Source organism: Mobula birostris, chromosome 7 (genome assembly GCF_030028105.1).
Source record: "Mobula birostris isolate sMobBir1 chromosome 7, sMobBir1.hap1, whole genome shotgun sequence".
Taxonomy (NCBI): domain Eukaryota; kingdom Metazoa; phylum Chordata; class Chondrichthyes; order Myliobatiformes; family Myliobatidae; genus Mobula; species Mobula birostris.
This window is the reverse complement of record NC_092376.1, coordinates 60,589,617-60,615,565: the sequence shown is the minus strand read 5'-3', so window position 1 is coordinate 60,615,565 and position 25,949 is coordinate 60,589,617. Positions and strand designations below refer to the sequence as shown.

The window sequence follows — 25,949 nt, the reverse complement described above, 5'->3', positions numbered from 1 at the left end:
AGGGACTATGGTGAACTAAAGGGTATTAATAATAATTCTGTAAAATGCCTGAGCTTATTAGTTTAAAACATTTTGGGAAGGCTATTCTACTTTCTGTAAAGACAATAATTCTATCTTTATATTTATAGGAACGAGTAGAACAGATGCTGAAAAGTCCATTTCAGGTGTAAGTAAATTAAATTTTTAGCCATAGTATTTCATGTTTGACTTTTTTTCTAAAGATATATTAAGATTTCTTCAGTTTCTCAATGGTGATTTTTTTTATATAGTTATTTGCTGTTTACTCATGCATAATTTCTGTTTGCATTTTGTTCTAGTGCATTTAGCATAGTTATGATAGGCAGTCAGGGAAAGTTGTTATCTCAGTGTACTAACAATCTGAATGTTAATCCATGTCAAAACGTGTTCAATATAATTATTGTAATTTAATTTTTTAGGCTTTCCTATACTGAAACAATTAACATTTTGCAAAGAAGTGCAGAAATCTTCAAATTTGAACCCAAGGTAACAAAAAATTTAAATTAGTTTTATGCAGTGGAGCAACTGGATAACCAAAATTTAACTACAACAAATTAGGCTGTTTTTCATATGGAACTGATAAACTTATTAAGGTAAAAAGTTTCATTTTTGGCAGTCATTTTAGAATCAAATTTATCACTATCTAATATGAAATTTGTTGTGTGGCTGAAGTGTGAAATTTTTACGTACTACTTTTGTAAAATGTTCCTTCACTGGTATAAACAGTTTTAAAAGATATATTTTTCTCTCTCACTCAGTTTACATTTGGGCCTTGTAGGTCCTATAGGTATAAGAAGTATATTGAGAGCATTTTTTTTTGTTATCTCTGGCTTCATGTCTTCTCTTCAAACCTCTTTCAGTGCTTTATGGATAAAGCTAGTTGTTGGTCCTTATAATTTCTGGAATCATAGGAGAATGCATTGATTAGGTATTTTCTAGAACCCACCTGGCACAAATTTGTATTTGCACTGTTTTAGTCGTAGTGATTAAAAGCATGTTGTCTACGGTTTATTTCCACTCAAAATATATCTTAAAATTAGTATCTACGACAGTGGGTTGCTAAAACAAAAGCATTGTTTAGGTTATCATTTGCTGAGGGATTTTTTGTTTAGAGTTTAACCTGTCTTCGTGCAGTTTGAATAACATTTGTTTCTGCATTCCTTTTTTTGCAAAAGAGTGTATTTTGAAATAATGTGTACAGCTAGATATAAAAATAAGCAAGACATTTATTAACAATTTCCTTGTATTTGGGTGTAATACCTGAAAATTTTGTTTTCCTTTCCTTCCCGTCTCCCTACCCCCATTCAAAATATATTGTCTCTGTATGTGCCATTGTAATCGTTTGAAGCACCATGTAAATACGGTGAAAGTACCATGTAAATTGGTGACATTCTGTAAGCATAGTACAATCTCACTTTCTGAATAAGGACATGAATCAATAACAATTGATGCTGATTTAAATGTGTCTGGATTGTACAACCTTCAGTTGCTTAAATTTCACCCAATTTCATCATTTGTTGGGGGAAGAAAGACTGGATAATACATTGTTCACAATAATAACTGTACAATCTTCATGACCAAAGCTGGTCAAAAAATATTGCTATTATTATGCAGGTAATTTAATGTTCATAATAGAAGTTAATATTTTATGTTGGAGTGAGTAATTTTATTGTGAATGCTAAGTGTAGTGGATTCACTGCCTATGAATGCCAATTTGGATAAAGCTCTCCTAATTACATCCAGGGGTCTAGTGTAGGTAGTTTTTTTAGACACAACTTGAGGGGTGTGAAGAGTAGTTCTGCTCATGGAGAGTTTGTCTCCCACTCTCCTGTATTAACTTATTGTTCATTTGCCTCAGTTGTTTGGTATCAGGAAGTCCATAACAGAAGAAGGTTAATTGCTGATGTACCGAATTTTCTTGGTTTGTTTTGGTAGCTGAACTATTTTAATGAATTACTTGGATAATTTTAGTTAATTATTAAAACATTTCATTTATTAATGAGTCCAAACACTTGTGTGTATCATATACTTTTGGAAATACATCTAGTGCATAATTTAGCTTTTATTTTCTTTGTTTAAAATTTGCAATTTGCCATTGAAAGAGGAGAGTAAAGGTGATGTCAGTCAATTTGACTCATGCTAGTAGTAATAACATTTTTCTGACATTGATCTGCAGGAATTTTTTACAATTATGTTTCAACTGCAATATTTTAATGCACGGGAGTTAATTTAAGATGCTTAATCTTTCATTGTTTTATGAAACTGGAAAGTTAGTTTTAAAGCAGTAATTTAAAAGGACAACAATATTTTGATTAAAAAATAATTTATGCAAATTTGAAAGCTAATTTGTATTAAATGGATGAATTTAATGCAATTGTAGACTAAATTATTTTGATCTAGATATTGTACATATGTGTTGAAGTAATTATTGACTATCATCTTTTACAGTGGGGCTGTGACCTACAGACTGAGCACGAGAATTATTTGGTGGCACACTGTGGCAATATCCCTGTTTTTGTAATTAATTATCCCTATGACATCAAGCCTTTTTACGCCCGAGATAATCAGGATAACCTTCAACATACAGTAAGCAGAAATAGCATGAATTATGTTGTATTATTGTATTTAACATCTTGTTGAGTTATCCTTTGTAATATGAGGTATTGTTTAAAATCTATTAGTCCTTCAAATTCTAATTAAATAAGGAGTCTTTTTGTAAGTTGAATCTTCCCAGCAACTGATAAATATAGTTGGATTATATAACTAGATATGCATAAATGCCAGGTTTGTACAGGGATAAATGGAATGCCCCTGAATCCTGGCCCAGGGAGTCTCAGGGGCAAATAGGTTACCTAGTGTGGTCTCGAGGCCTTGCCCTGAGAACAGCTTGGAACACTTCAGCAAAAGGCAAGACTGGTGGCTTAGCACTCTGTCTCCTGTCAAATGTGACTGTTTTTAAAAAGTCTTTGATGTTAAGAAGATTGGAAAATAAATAAGCCAACTTGGAGTTGTGAGTTCCTATACTTTGTTATGCTGCCTCTTTACAAAATATAACTGTATCAACCTCCAGCTTGCTATTTTTGATGAATTGAGGTAGTTTTATGATTAGAGACAAATGCCTGTTGCTATTAATTGCTAATGAACCCAATGTACAATTCTTATTGAAGTTCCATTTTATTTCTGAAACAGAACTTAATTTTATTTCCTTGCAGTTCTGATGACATATGTTATAAACAAAATTGCTGAATATGGTGGCAATGAAATAACCTTAAAAGGTTTTGGATATCATTTGGTCTTCAGTTTGCTGTGAGGGAGAGAGATGCCAGTCTTGGTAATTATTGATTCTTGTACTAGTAGTACAGGACATTTATTTTCAACGGTAGCTTACAGAACATTTAAGTTGAACACTGAGTTTTCAAAACAAAATTGTCAGTGTGATGTGATTTTCTAATAGAATATAGAACAGTACAGCACAACACAGGCCCTCATTGTGCTAACCTTTTACTCCATAATCAAACTAACCTTTCCCCCACACAAAGCGTCTATGTGCCTAACTAAGAGTCTGTTAAGTGTTCCTATTGTATCTGCTTCTACCATCCCTGGCAGTGTGTTTCATGCACCTACCGCTCCCTGTGTAAATATTTTAAACAAACTACCTCTGACACCACCCTATACATTTCTCCAATCACCTCTCATATTAGCTGTTTCTGCTGGCTGGCTGTCTGCTCTATCTATGCCTGTTACCATCTTCTTGTACACTTCTGTCAAGTTACCTCTCATCTTCTTTGCTCCAAAGGATAAAGCCCTAGCTTGCTCAAACTTTCCGTGCAAAACATGCTCTCTAATCCAAGCAGCGTCCTGGTAAATCGCCTCTGCACCCTCTCTAAACTGCACACCCTTAAAAAAAAAGGTGACCAGAGCTGAATACAATACTCCAAATGTGGTCTAACCAGAGTTTTATAGAGCTGCAGTATTACCTTACAGCTCTTGAACTTAATCCCCTGATTAATGAAGGCCAACATACCAACTTTTCAATTTGCATGACAACTTTGAGGGATCTATGAATGTGGAACCCAAGACCCTGCTGTTCCTCCACACTGCTAAGAATCTTGCCATTCACCTGGTACTGTATCTTCAGGTTCAACCTTCCAAAGTGACACTTCACACTTTCCGGATTGAACTCCACCTGCTACTTCTCAGCCCAGCTCTACGTCCTATCAATGCCCCTTTGTAACTTACTACAACACCACCAACCTTTGTGTCACTTGCACACTTACTAACCCACGTTTCCACTTCCTTATCCAAGTCATTTCTGAAATTTACAAAGAGCAGGGGTCCCAGAACCCTGTGGGGCATCATTGGTCACCAACCTTCAGGTAAAATATATTCCATCTGCTACCATGCTTTGACTTTTCTGAGAAGCCAATTCTGAATCTATGTAGTCAAGAGTCCCTGGATCCCATATTTCCTGACTTTCTAAATAAGCCTACCAGGGGAAGCCTTGCAAAACACCTTACTGCAGTCTGCATACACCACATTCCATTGCTCTACCTACATCAAATTGTTTAGTAATTACCTCACAGAATTCAATCAGACTTGTAAGGTATATCCTATAAGACCATAAGACATAGGAGCAGAATTAGGCCATCGAGTCTGCACTGCCATTCAGTCATGGCTGATCCTTTTTTCCCCTCCTTAGCCCCACTCCCTGACCTTCTCCCCATAACCTTTGATGCCGTGGCCAATCAAGAACCTATCAACCTCAGCCTTAAATACACCCAACAACTTGGCCTCCACAGCTACCTGTGGTAATAAATTCCACAAATTCATCACCCACTGGCTAAAGAAATTTCTTTGCATCTCTGTTTTAAATAGGTGCTCCTCTATCCTGACGCTGTGCCCTCTTGCCCTATACCTCCCCCCCCCTCCACCACCATGGGAAACATCCTTTCCACATCTACTCTGTCTAAGTCTTTCAACATTCAAAAAGTTTCAATGAGATTCCCACCCCCTCCCATCTTTATAAATTCCAGCAAGTACAGGCCAGAGCCATCAAACATTCCTCATGTGATAACGCTTCCATTCCTGGAATCATCCTTGTGAATCTCCTCTGAACCTTCTCCAATGCCAACACATCTTTTCTTAGATAAGGAGCCCAAAAGTGTTCACAATATTCAAGGTGATGCCTCACCAATGCCTTACAAAGCCTCGACATCGCATCCCTGCTCTTATTTTGTGGACCTCTTGAAATGAATGCTAACATTGCATTTGCCTTCCTCACCACCGACTCAACCTGCAATTTAATCTTTAGGGTGTTCTGCACAAGCTCTACAAGTCCCTTTGCAACCCAGATTTTTGGATTTTCTCCCCGTTTAGAAAATAGTCTGCACGTTTGTTTCTTCTACCAAAGTGCATGACCGTGTATTTTCCCACATTTTTTTAACCCACTTTTTGCCACTTTTTTTTTAACCCATTCTCCTAATCTGCCTAAGCCCTTTTGCAGCCTTCCTGTTTCTTCATCACTACCTGCCCCTCCCCCAATCTTTGTATCATCTGCAAACTTGGCAACAAAGCCATCTATTCCAAAATCTAAATCACTGATGTACAGCGTAAAAAGCAGTCTCAACGCTGACCCCTGCGGAACACCACTAGTCACTGGCAGCCAACTAGAAAAGGATCCTTTTATTCCCACTGGCTACCTCCTACCAATCAGCCAGTGCTCTAACCATGCTAGTAACTTTCCTGTAATACCATGGACTCTTAAGTTGGTAAGCAGCCTCATGCGTGGCACCTTGTCAAAGGCCTTCTGAAAATCCAGATATCCACCATCCACTGCATCCCCTTTATCTATCCTACTTGTAATCTCCTCAAGGAATTCCAACAGGTTTGTAAAGCAAGGTTTTCCCTTAAACAAACCATGCTGACTTTGTCCTATCTTGTCCTGTGTCTCCAAGTACTCTATAACCTCATCCTTAACAATTGACTCCAACATCTTTCCAACCACTGAGGTTAGGCTAACTGGTCTATAATTTCCTTTCTGCTGCCTTCCTCCTTGCTTAAAGAGTGGAGTGACATATGCAATTTTCCAGTATTCTGGAACAATGCCAGAGTCAAGTGATTCTTGAAAGATCATTACTAATGCTTCCACAATCTCTACTGAGAGCTCTTTCAGAACCCTAGGGTCTGGTCTGGGTAACTTACGCACCTTCAGGTCTTTGAGCTTTTTGAGCACCTTCTCCCTTGTAATAGCAACAGCACTCATTTCTCTTCCCTCACACCCTTCAACACCTGGCACACCGCTTGTGTCTTCCACAGTGAAGACTGATGCAAAATACTCATTTTATTCATCTGCCATCTCCTTGGCCCCTGTTAATATTTCTCTGGTCTCATTTTCTAGTTGTCCTGTATCCACTCTCATCTTTTATTTTTTATATACTTGAAAAAGCTTTTTCTATTCACTTTGATATTGTTTGCTAGCTTGCTTTTAATATTTCATCTTTTCTCTCCTACTGAGTCTTGTAGTTGCTTTCTGTAGGTTTTTAAAAGCTTCCCAATCCTGTATCTTCCTGCTAATTTTTACTTTGTTGTGTGCCCTCTTTTGCTTTTACATTAGCTTTGACTTTCCTCCTTGGCCTAGTTCTACTATCTTGAGTATTTTTGGAATACATCTATCCTGTATCTTCATTTTTCCCAAAAACTCAAGCCGTTGGTTCTCTGCTGTCATCCCTGCTAGAAACTCCTTCCAGTTTACTTTGACCAATTCCTCATACCACTGTAATTTCCTTTACTCCACTGAAATACTGCTACGTCAGACTTCACTTTCTCCCTATCAAATTTCAAGTTGAACTCAATCACATTGTGATCACTGTCTCCTTTACCTTAAGTTCCCTAATAGTGTCCAGTTCATTACATAGCACCCAATCCAGTATAGCTGATCCTCTAGTAGGCTCAATGACAAATTGCTCTAAGAAGCCATCTCGTAGGCATTCAACCTGATTTTCCCAATCTACCTGCATATTAAAATCTATCATAACATTGCCTTTTGACGTGCTATTTCCCTATCCCTCACAAAGCCACACTGACTGTTTCTAATCAGACTATGCTTTTCCAGATGTTATAAATCCTGTCTCTGAATATCCTTTCCAAAAGTGCCAATCAATATTAGGGATATTGAAGTTATTCATGATAACTAGTCTGCTATTTTCTATTTTTCCAAAAACTGCCTCCCAATGTGCTCCTCAGTATCTCTGTTGCGATTGGGAGATCTATGGAATATTCCCAGTAGAGTGACTACTCCTTTCCTGAATTTGACTTCCACCCACATTGACTCAGTAATGATCATAAACACAGAGGATTCTGCAGATGCTGGACACCCAGAGCAGCACAGAAAATGCTGGAGGAGCTCAGCTAGTCGGTCAGCATCTATGGAGGTGAATTAACAGTCAACAGATGTTACACCCGATGATTCCAGGAACATCACTGAAGATGTGTCCGGAAGCATCAATAGATGTATGTACACAGATGATGGGTCTCAGCCCGAAATGTCTACGGTTTATTCCCCTCCATAGATATTGCTTGACTGTTTAGTTCCTCCAGTATTTTGTGTGTTGCTCAGTGGGTAATCCTTCCACAATGTCCTCCCTTTCTACGGCAGATACTATCCCTGATTAGCAAAGCCGCTTCCCTATCTCCTTTACATCTAAATCTCAGAACACCCAGCTGCTATTCCTAACCTGTGACAGTCAAGTACCTGCAATGGTCACAACATCATTGTTCCAAGTACTGATTCATACTGAAAGTTCATCACCCTTGTTCTTGCTACTTCTCGCATTAAACCCATCCAACTGACTGCATTTATGCCTTCTCCACTGCCTGTCCCAGGGTCCCCAACCTTTTTTGCACTGCGGACTGGTTTATTATTGACAATACTCTTGCAGACCAGCCGACCCGGGTGGGGGGGGGGGGGCTGCCAACGGAGGAGTAGCAGTGAAATACGTTGTGTTTACCCTGAGGAAGACTACAATGACCATGAAGCCTTCCACGGGCACCAGTGCGCATGCGTGCGTGCACGTGCCAATTTTTCTACAAATCATTTTTGGAGATTCTGTTCCGGTGGGGGTGGGTGTTAATCACGACCAGAATATAGGTGATAAGTGGCTAATATACTCAATTTCATTTCTAAAAGGGTTTATCTAACGAATTTAATATTAAATACACAGCGCATATTTTCCTCCCATGAATATAGTGATAAGTCAATTATCAGGGGAGGACAGGGGAGCTTGAAGTAAGGGTTGAACGAACTTCCAGTAGAAGTGTTAGAGGCAGGTTCAAGATTATCATTTAAAGAAAGATTGGATAAATGTATGGACAGGAAAGGAATGGAGGGTTACGGGCTGAGTGCAGGTCGGTGGGACTAGATGAGAGTAGCATTCGGCACGGACTAGAAGGGCAGAGGTGGCCTGTTTCCATGCTGTAATTGTTATATGGTTATATAAATCACTTATAAGTCAATAGCATCATAACATTTTAAGTAACGTTTGGATATTAAACACACAGCACTTATTTTCCTCGTATGAACATATAAAATCATTGCAACACACCAATATTGCTGAATCTGTGGGAGCCCTGGGCTTGTTTTCCTGCAACAAGACGGTCCCATCGAGGGGTGATGGGAGACAGCAATACTCGAAGGGGGTTCCTTATGTCCAGTCTATTCCGCAATTTAGTTTTCGTTGCATTCATTGCAGAGATATGTTGGAAATGGAAGCAATGTATTCAGTGCTTTCGTAGCTATCTCAGGATATTTAGCCTTGATTTTGTTCCGGAATGCCGGCAGAGATGTTATGTCAAACTTACTTTTCAGCCCGCCGTCATTTGCAAGCTCGAGGAATTGATTTCCTTCCCGCGCTGACATGGATGACGCGTGGGTAATGACCTCGCATGTGTAATGGCTCAACAGCGGGCTTGACAGGGAATGAGGAAAGGTGTAGGTGACTCATATCACCAAATCATATCATTTCCTCGCGGCTAGAGATTGCTACCCTTGAGGTCCTGCTTCTTCGCTTCCTGCCTAGCTCCCTTTATTTGTTCTTCAATGTGAATCTAGTTAAGTATTTTTGTAAGGGATAAATTATATTTAAATATCTTTCAGACAAGAGAAAATAACTAAGTTTTCTTTAATTTGAAATGCTATTTATATTTATGAGCTGCAACATTATGTAATATTCATTGCTAGGTGGCAGCAGTGGATCTTCTGGTGCCTGGAATAGGAGAACTATGTGGTGGTAGTTTAAGGGAGGAGCGACTTGATCTACTGCAAACACGGCTAAAGCAGTGAGTGTAAATGCCAGATGTCGTACTTAAAAGTAGTGTATTTGTCACTTACAGTTGTTTTAATAATTTTGCAATTTTAACAGTTACCTGTGTTCATTCTTTTAAGCTACTTGTTTATGTAATGCCTAAGGAAAAATAGGCTTTAAATTATGTTTGCTGACTTATGTTTGCTGACTAGAACGCAAGACAGGATTTTTAAATCGAAAAATGAAAATTCAAATACATTTTTTTACAATAATAGTCAAATATTATGAGTGACAATTTTGAACAGTGCCAAAGTAGGCAAGATCAAAAGAATCTACTAGTTCCTTTTTTTTTGGAAAAAAATCTGTTCTTGTCTGGATGTCAAGCATTCAGTAATGTTCCATTTCAATTTTTGGAAGAAATTCCATTTTATGTCTTGTTGAGGGAAGACACAAACTTATCACGCACTTTTATCTCCCTCTGTCCTCTGTGCCAAATGTTTTACCTGGTTCTGTGCCATTTGTAATGTCAGCTACTGCTAGTTTCACATTTCTGAGCAAGGGATATTGTTTGACGCAGGGGTTTGCTGACTTTCATTTCATCTCTGCATTTGATTTGACCTCTGATTAATGGGATGGGAATTTTCCCTTGGTAAGTATTGGGAACTGTGAAACTAGACATTTCAGTTTCATGTGAGCACTTCCCTTTGACATAAAATTGAATAACATGGTGTAGAACAATTACATTTAAGCAGTTGTGGGAAATGGAAAATTTCAGTGATTCAGCAGATTGAGTTTCTAGCACAGCTTCAGGGAATACAGAATTTTATATATGTTTATTTACTTATTTATAAGCCCATCGAGCCATGCAGCCCTGTAATCCCCCAATTTAATCTGAGCCTAATCATGGAACAACTTACAGTGACCAATGAAACTACCAACCAGTACATCTTTGGACTGTGGGAGGAAACCAGAGCACCCGGAGGAAGCCAGTGCGATCACAGGGTGAATGTAAAGTCTCATTAAGGCAATGTAGGAAATTGAACCTGGGTTGCCTGTACTGTAAAGCATTGTGCTGGCTACTATGCTATCATATCTATCTAATGTGAGGTATTTTTGCCTGTTTAACTGTATATCATTTGCTCATCATCTCCCATCATTCATCCCTCGTCCATAATATGCTTTTAATCACACAATGTCCCTGTGAATTTGAATGTAGTAGCATTCTGCTCTAACAAATTTGAATCATCTGTACCAATATGGGTTCTGTTATGTTATATGAAAACAGCATATTTGCTTATTACAGTAAATGGGGGTCTATGTCGACAGCAATCCATGAGTCCTATTCCTCTTATTTCCCAGTATGACCGTGGCTAATGCTCTTGCATATGCCCATCAATTCTTCATTGACTCTATATTAAGGGGTAATTTACGGTTGCCATTTAATCTTGCAGCCTATGTTTTGGATGTGGGAAGACGCCAGGACACCTAACAGAATCCCATGCAGTCAAAGGGAAAACCTGCATATTCTAAACAGTTACTGCCCAAGGTCAGGATTGCGTCACTGGAACTGTCCTGCATTACTTATGGCTTTGTTACCAGGCTGCCCTGTATTGTCAGTTAACTCAGGTTGGAATAGAACTATCAAACTTAAGTGGCCTTTCATGTACAAACAGTAATTTTGGAGAGTTGCTTAAGGTATATGTAGAAAAAAGACACTGACTGATGAAATAATTGAATCTAGAGTACAACTTGGTTAGGACATTGATTAATAGGTTATTTCATTCTTCGACATGGTAGTGTTGCATTAGCACAGTCCCTCTATAGCACCAGTGATCACAAATCAGAGTTCAATTCCCAATGCTGTCTGTAAGGCATTTGTACATTTTCCCCATGACTGCATGGATTTCCTCCAGGTGCTCCGATGTCCTCCCACATTCCAAAAGCATATGATTAGGGATAGTCCGTTGTGTGTATATGATCAGGGATAGTCCGATGTGTGCGTATGATCAGGGATAGTCCGATGTGTGCGTATGATCAGGGATAGTCGGATGTGTGCGTATGATCAGGGATAGTCGGATGTGTGCGTATGATCAGGGATAGTCCGATGTGTGCGTATGATCAGGGATAGTCGGATGTGTGCGTATGATCAGGGATAGTCCGATGTGTGCGTATGATCAGGGATAGTCGGATGTGTGCGTATGATCAGGAATAGTCGGATGTGTGCGTATGATCAGGGATAGTCCGATGTGTGCGTATGATCAGGGATAGTCGGATGTGTGCGTATGATCAGGGATAGTCTGTTGTGTGCGTATGATCAGGGATAGTCGGATGTGTGCGTATGATCAGGGATAGTCGGATGTGTGCGTATGATCAGGGATAGTCGGATGTGTGCGTATGATCAGGGATAGTCGGATGTGTGCGTATGATCAGGGATAGTCGGATGTGTGCGTATGATCAGGGATAGTCCGATGTGTGCGTATGATCAGGGATAGTCCTATGTGTGCGTATGATCAGGGATAGTCCGATGTGTGCGTATGATCAGGGATAGTCCGTTGTGTGCGTATGATCAGGGATAGTCGGATGTGTGCGTATGATCAGGGATAGTCGGATGTGTGCGTATGATCAGGGATAGTCGGATGTGTGCGTATGATCAGGGATAGTCGGATGTGTGCGTATGATCAGGGATAGTCGGATGTGTGCGTATGATCAGGGATAGTCCGTTGTGTGCGTATGATCAGGGATAGTCCGTTGTGTGCGTATGATCAGGGATAGTCCGATGTGTGCGTATGATCAGGGATAGTCGGATGTGTGCGTATGATCAGGGATAGTCGGATGTGTGCGTATGATCAGGGATAGTCCGATGTGTGCGTATGGTCAGGGATAGTCCGTTGTGTGCGTATGATCAGGGATAGTCCGTTGTGTGCGTATGATCAGGGATAGTCCGATGTGTGCGTATGATCAGGGATAGTCCGTTGTGTGCGTATGATCAGGGATAGTCCGTTGTGTGCGTATGATCAGGGATAGTCGGATGTGTGCGTATGATCAGGGATAGTCGGATGTGTGCGTATGATCAGGGATAGTCCGATGTGTGCGTATGATCAGGGATAGTCCGTTGTGTGCGTATGATCAGGGATAGTCCGTTGTGTGCGTATGATCAGGGATAGTCGGATGTGTGTGTATGATCAGGGATAGTCCGTTGTGTGCGTATGATCAGGGATAGTCCGTTGTGTGCGTATGATCAGGGATAGAACGTTGTGTGCACGCTGTGTTGGTGCTGGAAGTGTGGCGACACTTGCAGAGTGCCCTAGCACAGTCGTCGGACTGTGTTGGCCATTGATGCAAAATGACACATTTCACTGTATTTTTTGATACTTCAATTCACATGAGACAAATAAAGATAAATAAGGCTAATCTTTTTTTCTCTAATCAGACCATTATGGCATGGCATAAATGCATTGCAGCAATTTGCAATGTCCTTACTTTGACCTTGTAACTCCATGAACATGAATGTACTACAGTTAGTACAGAAATGTCTTGAAAACCTAGACATAATACCTTTGCCAGACTTATCCTGCAGTAATTAAAGATACATTATCATCCTAGAGACAAAGTGAACAGTAATTGAATCTTAGAGCTATCTCGGCTCTTAAGATGACCTCTGATCTTTTTGGTAATGCAGTTTAAATAAGATCCTTTCTAAACAGCCTTGCTGGAGCAGTGAAACCATCTGAGCACCTCAGGGCGATGTTAATGGGTTATTTTTATTTTATTAACAGGAGCACATAATTCAGATTTCTTACTGCCTTTATGGTCATTCAATATTCTCAGATGCATAGGGTCCACTGGGGTTGTCACAGATGCTGAGGAAAATTCCCAGAGATTTATACAGAGCTTTACTAATTTCTTACACCTCACCAATCTGTTTTAGTAGAATAAGTTAAGGTGGAGTGTTTTTTCTGTTTAAAACAAAATACGTAACAATAAAATACCATTAATCTGCTATCTGGTTGTTCACAACATCAGCATTTCACTAACTGGGTAACTTACATTTCTTTATAAGTTCACCAGACCCTGTTCCCTTACTTCCTATATAAACCCAGCAGGGCCCCATTCTCACGCTCCTTATAAACTAGCCTTGGCCCTGTTTTCCTGTACTCTCTTTAAACTAGCCATGTTTCCAGCACTCATTTTAAGAACATAGGTCCCATTCCTGCACTCTGCTCCTTTTCAACTCATCTGTTTATTGAAAAATTTAGATATCTTTGTGTTACTTTTTAAATTAATCAAAAGTGGGTTGGCGTCATAGTAGATATCAAAAAATCTACAAAAACTGCCAGTCTGGCAAAGCTAGAGGACAGCTTTTTAAAAACTGTTGAAATTTTCATGGCATGTAGTATAGTGTTAAAAAAACATATATGCTTAAGAGTCAGATCATAATCTTATTAAAACAGTCACAGCTTCATGCTTTAACCGTGATATCAAGGAAACAGACGATACCTTTACTTTTATACTGTACTCTATATCACAGTATACGATTAAAAGTATCCTCTGTTTCCTTGATATCAAATGCTGATATAGACCAATAAAAATCCTTTGAACGGAAAAATTAGGTGATTAACATTTTGTCAAGGGATTGATCATGGTTGATAGAAGCTACAGCTGCAAGAAAAATTCTATGAACCTTTTACAATTACCTGGTTTTCTGCATGAATTACTCATAAAATATGGTCTGATCTTCATCTGAATTACAGTAATAGATTTTCTATTAATAAACATAATCTGCCTAAACTAATAACATACAAAAAATTGTACTTTTCGTTAAAACCGAGTACAATCACAGTCTAGGTTCAAAAAAATATGTGAACCTCTGGGGTGATGCCTTCTACAAATGCTATTTGGAGTCAGGTGTTCCAGTCAATGAGATGAGATTGTAGGTGTGGGTTGGAGAGGTGCCCTGCTCTATAAGAAGTCACACAGTCAGGTTACTGACAGAGTCTGCTCTTCTCAAGAAAGATCTGTTTACGTACACCATGCCTTGATCAAAATAACATTCAAAGGACCTTATAAGAAGAATTGTAAGCATGTATGAATCTGGAAAAGGCTACAAAATCATTTCTAAAGACCTAAGTGCTCATCAGTCCACAGCAAGAGAAATGATCTACAAATGAGGAAAATTCAGTACTGTTGCTACTCTCCCTTGAAGTAAGCATCCTGCAAAGATCACGCCAAGAGCACAACATGCAATGTTGAAGGAGGTGAAAAAGAACCCAAAGGTAACAGCAAAAGATCTGCAGAAATCTCTAGAACTTGCAAAAGTCACTGTTCATGTGTCCACTTTAAGAAAAGCACTGAACAAGAATGGTGCTCATGAAAGGACACCACGAAGGAAACCACTGCTCTCCAAAAAATCATTGCTGCACATCTCAAGATTGAAAACGAGCACCTGGATGTTCCACAACACTCCTGGGACAAAGTTCTGTGGCCAGATGAGACAAAAACTGAATTTTTTGGCAGAAATGCATCCCGCTATGTTTGGAGGAAAAAGGGCACTGCACACCAACACCAAAACCTCATCCCAATTGTGAAGCATAGTTGGAGCTGTTTTGCCATCTCAGGGCCTGGACAGTTTGCAATTGTTAAGGGAACAATGAATTCAAAATTGTATCAAAACATTTTACACAAGGATGTCAGGGTGGCGGTCCATCACCTCAAGCTTAATAGAAGTTGGATGATGCAACAAGACAATGATCCAAAACAAGAGTAAGTCAACAACAGAATGGTTTAAAAAGAATTCATGTTTTGGAACTGTGAGCTGGCTGTGGTTGGTGATTGATGAAGAACACTTAAAAATAGAAGCAGGAGTAGGCCAACCAAGAGAAAACCTGCTGATCCTGCTTATCCAAGCAACACACACAAAATGCTGGAGGAGCTCAGCAGGCTAGGCAGCATCTATGGAAAAACAAGTACAGACCCTTTGGCAGGACTGGAGAAAAAAAGATCAGTAGATTTAAAAGGTGGGTTGAGAGGAGAGAGAAACACAAGGTGATAGGTGAAACTGGGAGGAGGATGGATGAGGTGAAGAGCTGGGAAGTTGATTGATGAAAGAGATACAGGGGTGGAGAAGGGGGGAGTCCAATAGGAGAGAACAGAAGGCCAAGGAAGATAGAAAAGTGGGGAGGAGCACCAGAGGGAGGAAATCGGCAGGCAATGAGATCAGGTGAGGGAGGGAGAAAGGAATGGGAAATGGTGAAGGAGAGGGGGCATGGGGGCATTACCGGAAGTTTGAGAAATCAATGTTCATGCCATCAGGTTGGAGGCTACCCAGATGGAATATAAGGTGTTCCTCCAACCTGAGTGTGGCCTCATCACGACAGTAGAGGAGGCCATGGATTTGACATATCAGAATGGGAAGAATTTGAAATGGGTGGCCACTAGGATATCCCGCTTCTTCTGGTGGATGGAGCATAGGTGCTTGGCAAAACATTCTCCCTATCTACGTTGGGTCTCACCGATATACAAGAGGCCATACCAGGAGGACTAGACACAGTATATGACCCCAACAGACTCACAGCTGAAGTGTCACTTGGGGGCCTGAATGGTAGTGAGAGAGGTGGTGTAGAGGCAGGTGTAGCACTTGTTCTGCTTGCAAGGATAAGTGCCAGGAGGGAGATCAGTGGGAGGGACGGATGAACAAGGGAGTCGCAAAGGGAGCCATCCCTGTGGAAAGCAGAAAGTGGGGGAGAGGGTAAGATGTGCTTGGTGGCAGGAACCCATTGGAGATAGCAGAAGTTCTGGAGAATTATGTGCTGGACGCAGAAGCTACTGAGGTCTTCTTGTCCTCACCTACCACCCCACCGACCTCCATATCCAGCACATAATTCTCCAGAACTTCGACCATCTCCAACGGGATCCCACCACCAGGCACATGTTTACCTCTCTCCCACTTTCTGCTGTCTTCAGGGATTGCTCCCTGCATGACTCATTTGTTCACCCGGTTGGTCAACATATTTGAATCCATTTGTTTATGGAAGGAAAATCATGTTTGAAGAGTTAGCTATGTTCTTTGAAAATGTAACAAGTAGAGTCTAGGAGAACCTTTAGGTGTTCAGGTTCTGATTGCAGTATGTGCATCCACTTGTGTTTGCATCATCATCAAACTTGGATAACTCGCACTTTTACTCCTCCATCATTAATGCTGATAATAAATAATCAAGGACCAAGAATTGTTCCTAGGCCACTCTACTAGTTACATCTTTCCAATCTGAGAAGGACTGATTTATTCTGACTCTATGTGCTAACCAGACCTCAGTCCATTTTAATACACTTCCCCCAGAAGAGTGAGCTCTTGTGCACCAATCTTTTGTGGCACTCCATCAAATCCCTTGTGACAATCCAAATGCAGACACCGACAGGTTCCCCTGGACTCTACTTGTTACGTTCTCAAAGAACACAATATTTTCTTCAAACATGATTTTCCTTCCATAAATCGAAATGACTTGGTTTGATGATGTTACACCTCTGTATATAGCTAATTACTTTTTTTCATTAATTATAGTCTCCAGCATCTTACCAACAGTAGTTTACAAATAAAGCGAACTGATCTCTAGTCTAGATGAAATTACTAGGTACAAAAATCTGAACTGTTCCAAATAATAACAATGGTTGCTAAACTGAATTTGGAAGCAGTAACAAAAAGGGCTATAGAATCTGAAATGTACTAAAAAACGAAGAAACTTGATTATTAGGTTAGCAAAATTATACTCAACTGAACAGCAAAGTTATGTTCAACTGACCAGCTGGAAGCCAAAGAATAGGTTACAAGCTGGAGACTTTACACCTGATTTTTCATTGGACAATTTTTTTTAATGTTGGTCGTAATCCAGTACCATAAAATATATTAACATATTTCCTCTTATCAATAATTCCAAAGACCTTTATAGCTATATCTGTTACCTGGTGTTGATTGCAAGGCACTGCATATGTCATTGCCTTTTTAGTATTCTTCATATCAATCTTCACTTGTTCATTTAAGATTATTTTTCTTTATTGAATTGTATTTATATGTATACACTTACATAAAAGATTTGTAACTGTGAAGAACTATTTTTACTTGGGTATATCCACTTTGTATTTACCTACTACTTCTCCCTTTTAAGCATATGGATTTTAGATTATTATGTTAAGATATGGATCCTCCACAACCAATTAGTGGAGAAACTTGGTCAAAGTAGGTTTTCCTAGAGTCAGACTTGCTTTCATTTGGTGCAGAGAAGTGCTATTCTGTAGATTTTGCTCTCAATAATAGTAAAATGATGATAATAGGCTGCATTACTTCTATCTGTGTTGACATACATATTTAATTACTACTACGACTACTACTACTACTACTCCTCCTCCTCCTACCAAAGCCATCACTGGAGCATAAACTACCAACAGCAGCTTGCCAGAGTTCTGACTAGGGCCAGTCTTTCAAGTTGTTCCCAGTTGTGTAGCCCATCTTCTTGCTGTCAGTTTCAGGGTTGCATCCCCAAGTGTTCTTTGGCCAGCCTCTCTTCTGCCTTCCCTGAGAATTCCATGTTAACACTTGCCAGGTGATATTAGTGGTTGGCTTACGCAGCATGTGCCTATCTATTCCCATCTTCTTTAACTTAATTCTTCTTCAAGTACAAACAGCAGGAATTCAAGCAACGCACATAAAAGTTGCTAGTGAACGCAGCAGGCCAGGCAGCATCTCTAGGAAGAGGTGCTGCCTGGCCTGCTGCGTTCACCAGCAACTTTTATGTGTGTTTCTTCTTGAACTAGTAGCTCATGTAATCTCTGCTATAGATCAATGTTGCTGATGACTTCTGGCCAGGGGATTAAGAGGATTTTTTCAGCTGTTAATAAAAGTCTGCACTTTCCTGATGATAATCTTTGTGCCCCATACTGAAGAAATGCCTGATGTTACTGCACTGTGACAACTTCTTGGAACACCAGATATTCAGTATAATTTCCTTCAAATGTTTATTTTTTATTGGGTTGGTTGTAGTATTGGGGATGGTTAATCACAGAAAAGGAAGGAAAATCTGGTCATACATTGACACTGTCTTATAAAGAAGAGCTCATTTGTCACTTACTGGCACTAAATGGCCCCTCAAACAGTGCAATAAAAATGTCCTCCAAGTTTCTGTTAGAGTCTTAAATAAACCATGTTGTGACTTACTGAACTTAAACAGCAAAAGATTGAGCCACACTTTCTTCTATTGCAGGCTTGATCTTACAGACACTTACCGATGGTAAGTAGGTAGTTTTATACCCAAGTCTTGAAGTTGTGTTTTTCTTGAACTTCTGACAGGAGTATGTTGTCTGTTTTAAAACTGCACTCTGGAGCCATAAGATATTGATCGTTGATAACTTTATTATTGAGTTCATATTCACACTCCTTTCATACATCTGCCTAAAGAAAATAAACCTTTAATTCCTTTACCAATAGTCATTTTTCTTTCCACAACTGCAGTGGGGCAGAAGGAATATCAAGTTACTAAGTTCCTTACTTGACTCTACCTTTCAATACTTAAAAATTACCCATCTCCCATCCCAACTTTTAAATTTATACCTATGATCATTCCTCCTGTCCCATTATAATGCTGTCCATTTAACCCCAGCAAAGATCCATACCCTTGAATCATAGACGCTTACATAAACCTGCAGCAGAGTTTCAAGCGTGACACTGTCCTAGCCATCATTTAGATAGCTCAAACATTATATAATTGAGTGGTTTATCATCTTTCTTTATTTCAATTACTTTTACATTCATTATAGCTCAGAAAAAGAATCTTAATTCACTCTTTCCGATTTGTCTTTTCAAGGCACAACTGAACAAAATCATATATTCATACGCATTGCAGTTGCTCCCTATGTCGAGACTGGGACAACATTGTACAAAATCTAAAAATAAATGCATAAAACTGTAATTTCAATCCAAGAATAGTTGATTCTGTCGTAACTTGGCCAAATAGGCTTATTGGCAAACGCAGATATGTGCTTTGATTGATACATTGTGGTTAAAATCCAGGATATATGTGATGCTTTTGTTTTCAAAATTCAACTCCTCTTTTGTAGGTATGAGGAAATCCGTCAGTTTGGATCAGTGCCGCATGGTGGATTTGGATTGGGATTTGAGCGTTATTTACAGTGCATCTTGGGCATTGAGAACATTAAAGATGTTATTCCTTTTCCAAGATTTTCTCACTCTTGCCTTTTATAGTAATAGGAGTAAATCATATCTTACACTTAAGTTTTTCATTTAAATAGATTTCAGATTTGCTAAACAGTATTGTTTTTGTGTAAAGAATTGTGTTTCTTAAATATTTATGTTTTCATTCAGTATTGAAGAATGTAAGTAATCATTGTAATCAAATACCAAAATTACAACAAAAGATTTAAATGAAATTAAAGTAAAAATTCAAAAATATTTTGTGGAAACAATTTGTTAAAAATGTGGGTTATGACCTTTAACCAAAGAAAAGATGGCTGGAGTCGCTTAGCACTTTAGTGCATGGGTGTTTATTAGGTGCAACAAAAATCAAACTTACAAAAATTAGTGAAAATTGTGGGAAAAAATGCCAATATGTACAAAAAGGTATCTACACAATAATAGCTCCATACTTATTCTTATCCTGTGTGAACTCCTGGCAGCCCTTTTCTCTTTCCCATACTGAGGGTGATGAGTTCCTTTTATAGACACTAGGACAATGTCATCTTTAATTACCAAAAAAAATTAAGATTGCACATGAATTAAAATATTGGGCACCCCACAATGTAATTACAGTCGTCTGGTGCTGTGGCTCAGAAGAGGAGACAGGTGAAGAGGATTGCAGCAGTGATAGGAGATTCCATAGTTAGAGGAATATAGATGAGATTCTGTGGATGCGACAGATACACCTTGATGGTATGTTGCCTCCCAGGTGCCAGGGTTAGGAATGTCTTGGATCGGGTCCATGGCATTCTAAAGTGGAGGGGGTGAGCAGCTAGAAGACTTGGTACATATCAGCACCAATAACAGGTAGGAAAGGTGAGAAGGTCCTAAAGCGAGATTTTTCAGGGAGCTGGGCAGGAAGCGGAAAAACTGCACCTCAGGGATAGTAATCTCTGGATTGCTGCCTGTTCCAAGTGCCAGTGAGGAAAAGAATAGGATGACTTGGCAGATGAATGCAGGCTGAGGAACTGATGCAGGGGGCAGGTGTTCAGATTTCTGGATCATTGGGACTCCGGTGAAAGTACAACTTGTACAAAAGGGGGGAGGGGGTTACACCTGAACCTAAGAAGGTCCAATATCCTTGCGACAGGTTTGCTCGAGTTGCTCAGGAAGGTTTAAACAAATTTGACGGGAGGATGGGAACTGGAGTGATGGTGCTGAGGATGAGGTAGTTGGTTTACAAACAAACACGATATTTTGTGAGACTGCTAGCAAGAACAGGCTGATGAAAGGGCAAAATTGCAGTCAACAGGATGAGTTGCAATGTAAAAGGGGGACAAAATCAAAAAGGGTGATGAAACAGGATTAAAGGTGTTATATTTGAATGCATGCAATATATGGAATATGGTAGATGAACTTGTAGCACAGTAACAGATTGGCTTGTATTACATGAATCACTGAATCAGGGCTGAGAGAAGGTTATAGCTAGGAGCTTAATGCCCTAGGATACACATTGTATTGCAAGGACAGTCAGTCAGGCAGAGGGGGTGGCATAACTCTGTTGGTAAAAAGTGAAATCAACTCATTACAAAGAATTGAGATAGGATCATTGTGGCTAGAGCTAGGAAACTACAAGGGTAAGAAGACCCTAATATGAGTTTTATACAGATCTCCAAACAGTAGCAACAGTATAGTCTGCAAATTACAAACGTTTGTACAAACGGAGATAGAAAATGCATGTCAAAAGGGCAATGTTACGATAGTAATGAGGGATTTAAATATGCCAGTAGATTGGGAAAATCAGGTTGATGCTCAATCCCGGGGGGGGGGGGGGGAATTTTTAGAATGCCTGCAAAATGGATGTTTAGAGCAGCTCATTCACCTTGCAATTTGAGAAAGAGAAGCTAAAGTCAGATGTATCAGTATTACAATGTAGTAAGTGAAATTACAGAGGCATGAGAGAGGAGCTGACAAAATTGATTCGAAGGGAACACTAGCAGGGATGATGACTGAGCAGCAGTGGCTGGTGTTTCTGGGAACAATTCGGAAGGTGCAGGATAGATACATACCAAAGAAGTAATAGTATTCTAAAGGCAGGTTGACACAACTGTGGCTGACGAGAAGTCAAAGACAACATAAAAGCCAACACGGGGGGATATAATAAAGTTTAAAAATAGTGGGAAGTTAGATGGAGAAGCTTTTAAAAACCAACAAAAGGCAACTAAAAGACTCATAGGAAAGGAAAAGATGAATACGAAGGTAAGCTGGCCAATAATATTAAAGAGGATACCAAATGTTTCTTCAGATGTATAAAAGAGGGGCAAGAGTGGAAGAACTGAAGAACTATTTTGCATCAGTTTTCACTATGGAAAACACTAGCAATTTGCTGCAAGCTTAACAGTGTCAGGAGACAGAGCTGAGTGAAGTTGCCATTATAGGGAGAAAGTGCTTGGGAAACTGAAAGGTAGATAAGTCATTGAGACCAGATGGTCTACAATCCCGGGTTCTTAAAGAGGTGGCTGTGGAGATAGTGGCAGCATTAGTAATGATCTTTCAAGAACCGATGGATTCTGGCATGGTTCCAGAGGACTGAAAAATTGCAAATGTTACCCCACTCTTCAAGAAGAGAGGGAGGCAGAAGAAAGGAAATTATAAGCCAGTTAGCTTGACCTCAGTGGTTGGGAAGATACTGGAATTGACTGTTAAGGATGTGGTTTTGATGTATTTGGAGGCACATGACAAAATATGCTCTAGCATGGTTTCCGTAAGGGAAAATCTTGCCTGACATGTCTGTTGGCATTTTTTGAGGAAATAACAAGCAAGAGGGGCACAGAAGAATTGGTGGATGTTGTATACTTGGATTTTTGGAAAGCCTTTGACAGGATGACACATATGAGGCTGCTTAATAAGTTAAGAGCCCATGTTATGACAGGAAGAATATTGGCATGGATAGAGCATTGACTGATTGGCAGGAGACAGAATAGGAATAAAGGGAATCTTTTCTGGTTGGCTAACAGTGACTAATAGTGTTTCACAGGGGTGTTTGTTGGGAATGCTTCTTTTCACGATATACATCAATGACAGAATTTATTGCTTTTTTGTAAAGTTTGTGGACGATACAAGGATAGTGGAAGAGCAGGTAGTTTGAGGAAGCAGTGAGACTGCAGAAGGACTTAGTGTTGGGAAGTGTATGGCCATGCACTTCGGCAGAAGAAATAAAAGCATAGACTATTTTTTAAATGGTGAGAAAATTCAAAAATCTGAGGTGCAAAGGGTTCCCTAAAAGTTAATTTGCAGGTTGAGTTGGTGATGAGGAAGGCTAATGCAATGTTAGCATTCATTTAGAGGACTAGAATATATATAAAATCAAGAATATAATGTTGAAGCTTTATAATGCACTGGTAAGGCCTCAGTTGGAATATTGAGCAGTTTTGGACCTCTTATCTAAAAGAAGATGTGCTGACATTGGAGAGGGTTCAAAGGAGGTTGATAAAAAATGATTCCGAGATTGAAAGGCTTATCATCTGAGGAGTGTTTGATGGCTCTGGTCCTGTACTTACTGGAATTCAGAGGAGTGAGGGGGCTGTCATTGAAACATATGGAATGTTGGAAGGTCTTGATAGACAGGATGTGGAGAGGATGTTACCATTGGTAGGGGAATCTAAGACCAGAGGACACAACCTCAGAATCGAACAGAGATGAGGAGCAATTTCTTTAGCCAGAGAGTGGCGAATCTCTGGAATTCATTACCACAGTTGGCTGTCAAGGCTATGTCGCTGGGTATACTTAAGGCAGAGTTTGATGGATTCTTGATTAGTCAGGGCATGCAGGGATATGGGAAGAAGGCAGGAGATTGGTGCTGAGAGGGAAATGGATCAGCCATAATAAAATGGTGAAGCAGATTCATGGGCCAAATGGCCTAATTCTGCTCCTATATCTTATGGTCTTATTCACCAAATAAATGGAATATTCCCCCGTGTATGGCGGGAAAGGCACCATAAAGCCAACTGGATTGCATCAGCTTGGTTTAGGGCCCTGCAGATGTCACAGAACTGCCAGGAGACAGTCGCGTGAAACAGCAGAATGCTGAATGCAATAGCACAGTTAAGTGCAAATAAAGAATGAAATTAAACTAAACTTTGATGAAACAATGTGGGTGGAAAACTGTAGGTTAATTATGAGAATATACCATGGAAGACATTCATGTGGGTTGCAGTCACTGCAGTGACAGCAGAATGATAAGGCATGAGTTTGTAAGGAGTGCTCTTCACAGTTATTAAACTCATTTGTTGGGAAACTCCACAGTACACCCAACTGATAGCTACTTAACTCTGCTTCAAAACCTTGTTGGTAAATTCTATCATCAGATTTGAAAGCAAAGCTATTTTTCTGAAATTCTAATGGCTTGGCATATGAGGATTCCTGGTTGCTTTTCCCACACTCCCTGTTGACTTGCTGTACCCACTTGCCATGTTCCTGTCAGGTTGCCGAAGCCCCAGTTCCTGCACTCTCAGTAGATTCACCTGCTTCACTGGGAAATTTATTATATATTGTGCAACCTCCTCTTTAAAAAAAAGTGTGAAGACATATTAATAGGATATTATCCAAGATTGTGGAACATCTGACAGTCTAGCACCATCCAAATATCTTAATATATTTTATATTCATTTTGTTATGTATCTTGAAGGCATATATGCTTTAAAATATATATCTTTATTGCTCCCCTGATGTTTCACTGCCTAGATTAGAAGAATCCAGTTTCTTGGCCTGATTTGTGCGAAGAAATTTAATTTTGGAGTGGGTTTTGTGGATTAAAGAGATGACATTGGTCTAGTCACTATTCAGTTGTTCCTTTCTGAAAAGCTCATATGTGGTCAAATTTAGGTGGGGTTAGAGCTCATGACTGTGATGGACGTTAAATCTCTGCACATGAAAAATAGTGCTTGGGATAAGTGTCAAAGTAAATGATAGAAGATAATATCTTCGGGGAAAAAAGGTAAGAAAAAGAATATTGCCTGAAAAATTTGATATTTTAGTATTTAATATAAATATGTACTTGAAAATTGCAATTTCTATCTGTGTTGCAAGTTAAGAAATATACTAATAATTTCCTATAGCATTTTCTTCAAACATGTTGCTTACAGACCACTATTTCCCGATCAGTACCATATATTTTGTTTTGAAATCTGACAGAGGAAAACCTAGCCGTTGGTACTGAGAAAAGGCTTGCAAATACTGCAGAATCCTATCTTGGCAGATGATTTAACATCCTGAAAATTGCAGTTATTCAAATGTTGCAAGATATGCACTAACCCTACCAAGTTAACCATCCTAAAAAGAGGGGGGTGATACTTGCTCTACTGAATGTTAAAAGCATATATATTTCAATGAAGTAGGGAGTTGCTTTACAAGTGGGAGCGTTGGTAGCTGTGGCCAAGAGCTCCATGTAAGCAGATGCACAAGTTGCTATACTTCCCAATGGGGTGTGACTAAGGTGATACGATACAAAGGCAATTTATTAGATTTTGCACACTTTGATGATGAGATTTTAACGTTTTTGTGGAAGTGTATGCAATCAATCAGCTTTGAGCTTTTATTTATTTAAATCTTCTAAAAACATCCATAAAACTAACTATGTTGAAATGTCATATTCAATTTTAGTTTTAGTTACATTCCTGACAATAGCAAACATATAATACGAATTTTTAATTTTAAATAGATCCATTTGCAGCAATTTGTATTTAGTTTTTTTCACATTCCAAATGAAGTTGTTTCAAAGGAACATAATCCTACAATTCAATATCACACCAAAAGGAAATATTAAGGCAGTTGATTAGAAAGTTACCAAAGAGTTAGGTTAAGCTGAGGGAGCTGATTGGTGTAGGGAGGGAATCCCAGAAGTATATGGCTTTGGCAAATGAAAGCAAGGCTCTCAATGTAGAACAAATAGTTACACAATCATGAGATGAGGGTAACAGTTCATATATCTTGTAGGGTTTAATGGGCAGTAGGAGAATATGGTGATGCAAAGGGGTGAACACAATGTTTTGAAAAAATGAATTTTAAAGCAAAGAACAAACTGTGAGAGAAACTCAGCAGATTATGCAGTGTCTGTGGTGGGAGATAGCTGGTATAGAGGGAAGTAATGGTAAGACAGGCCGGTTGGTGATAGGAGGATGAAGGAGGATTAGAGGTAGTGGCAGAAGGAGCCAGGAGTGGAGTTGTGAGACAGGGCAAATGGGTGAAAGGAGGAAACAGCTGAGGAAAAAGAAAGCCAGCTGGGAAAGGACAGGGTGAAGGTGGAGATGGAGGGTGGAGGATGGCAAGCAGGGGAAAGACTATCAGGACTGGAATCTGATAAGTAAGGTGAGAGCAGGAACCATCAAAGGAGAACTGAAGGGCAGATGAACAATTAAGGTAGAAAATTTAAAATTGTAGCATTCAAGAATCACTCA

The 25,949-nt window shown here is 39.5% G+C and overlaps 1 protein-coding gene across 2 annotated transcripts in view; it reads left to right on the top strand.

Moving 5' to 3' along the window:
- Positions 1-19,725, top strand: part of nars2 (asparaginyl-tRNA synthetase 2, mitochondrial) — a 70,653-nt gene extending 50,928 nt beyond the window's left edge. The window contains exons 9-14 of one of the 2 annotated variants that reach the window (XM_072263296.1): positions 129-166; positions 438-504; positions 2,467-2,604; positions 9,254-9,351; positions 18,566-18,592; positions 19,419-19,725. In XM_072263296.1, coding sequence (XP_072119397.1) covers positions 129-166; positions 438-504; positions 2,467-2,604; positions 9,254-9,351; positions 18,566-18,592; positions 19,419-19,563 — 513 coding nt within the window. In that variant the 3' untranslated portion in view covers positions 19,564-19,725. The remainder of the gene's footprint in view (positions 1-128; positions 167-437; positions 505-2,466; positions 2,605-9,253; positions 9,352-18,565; positions 18,593-19,418) is intronic. The other variant, XM_072263297.1, reaches the window with a different exon arrangement.
- The last annotated feature ends 6,224 nt before the right edge of the window (positions 19,726-25,949 follow it).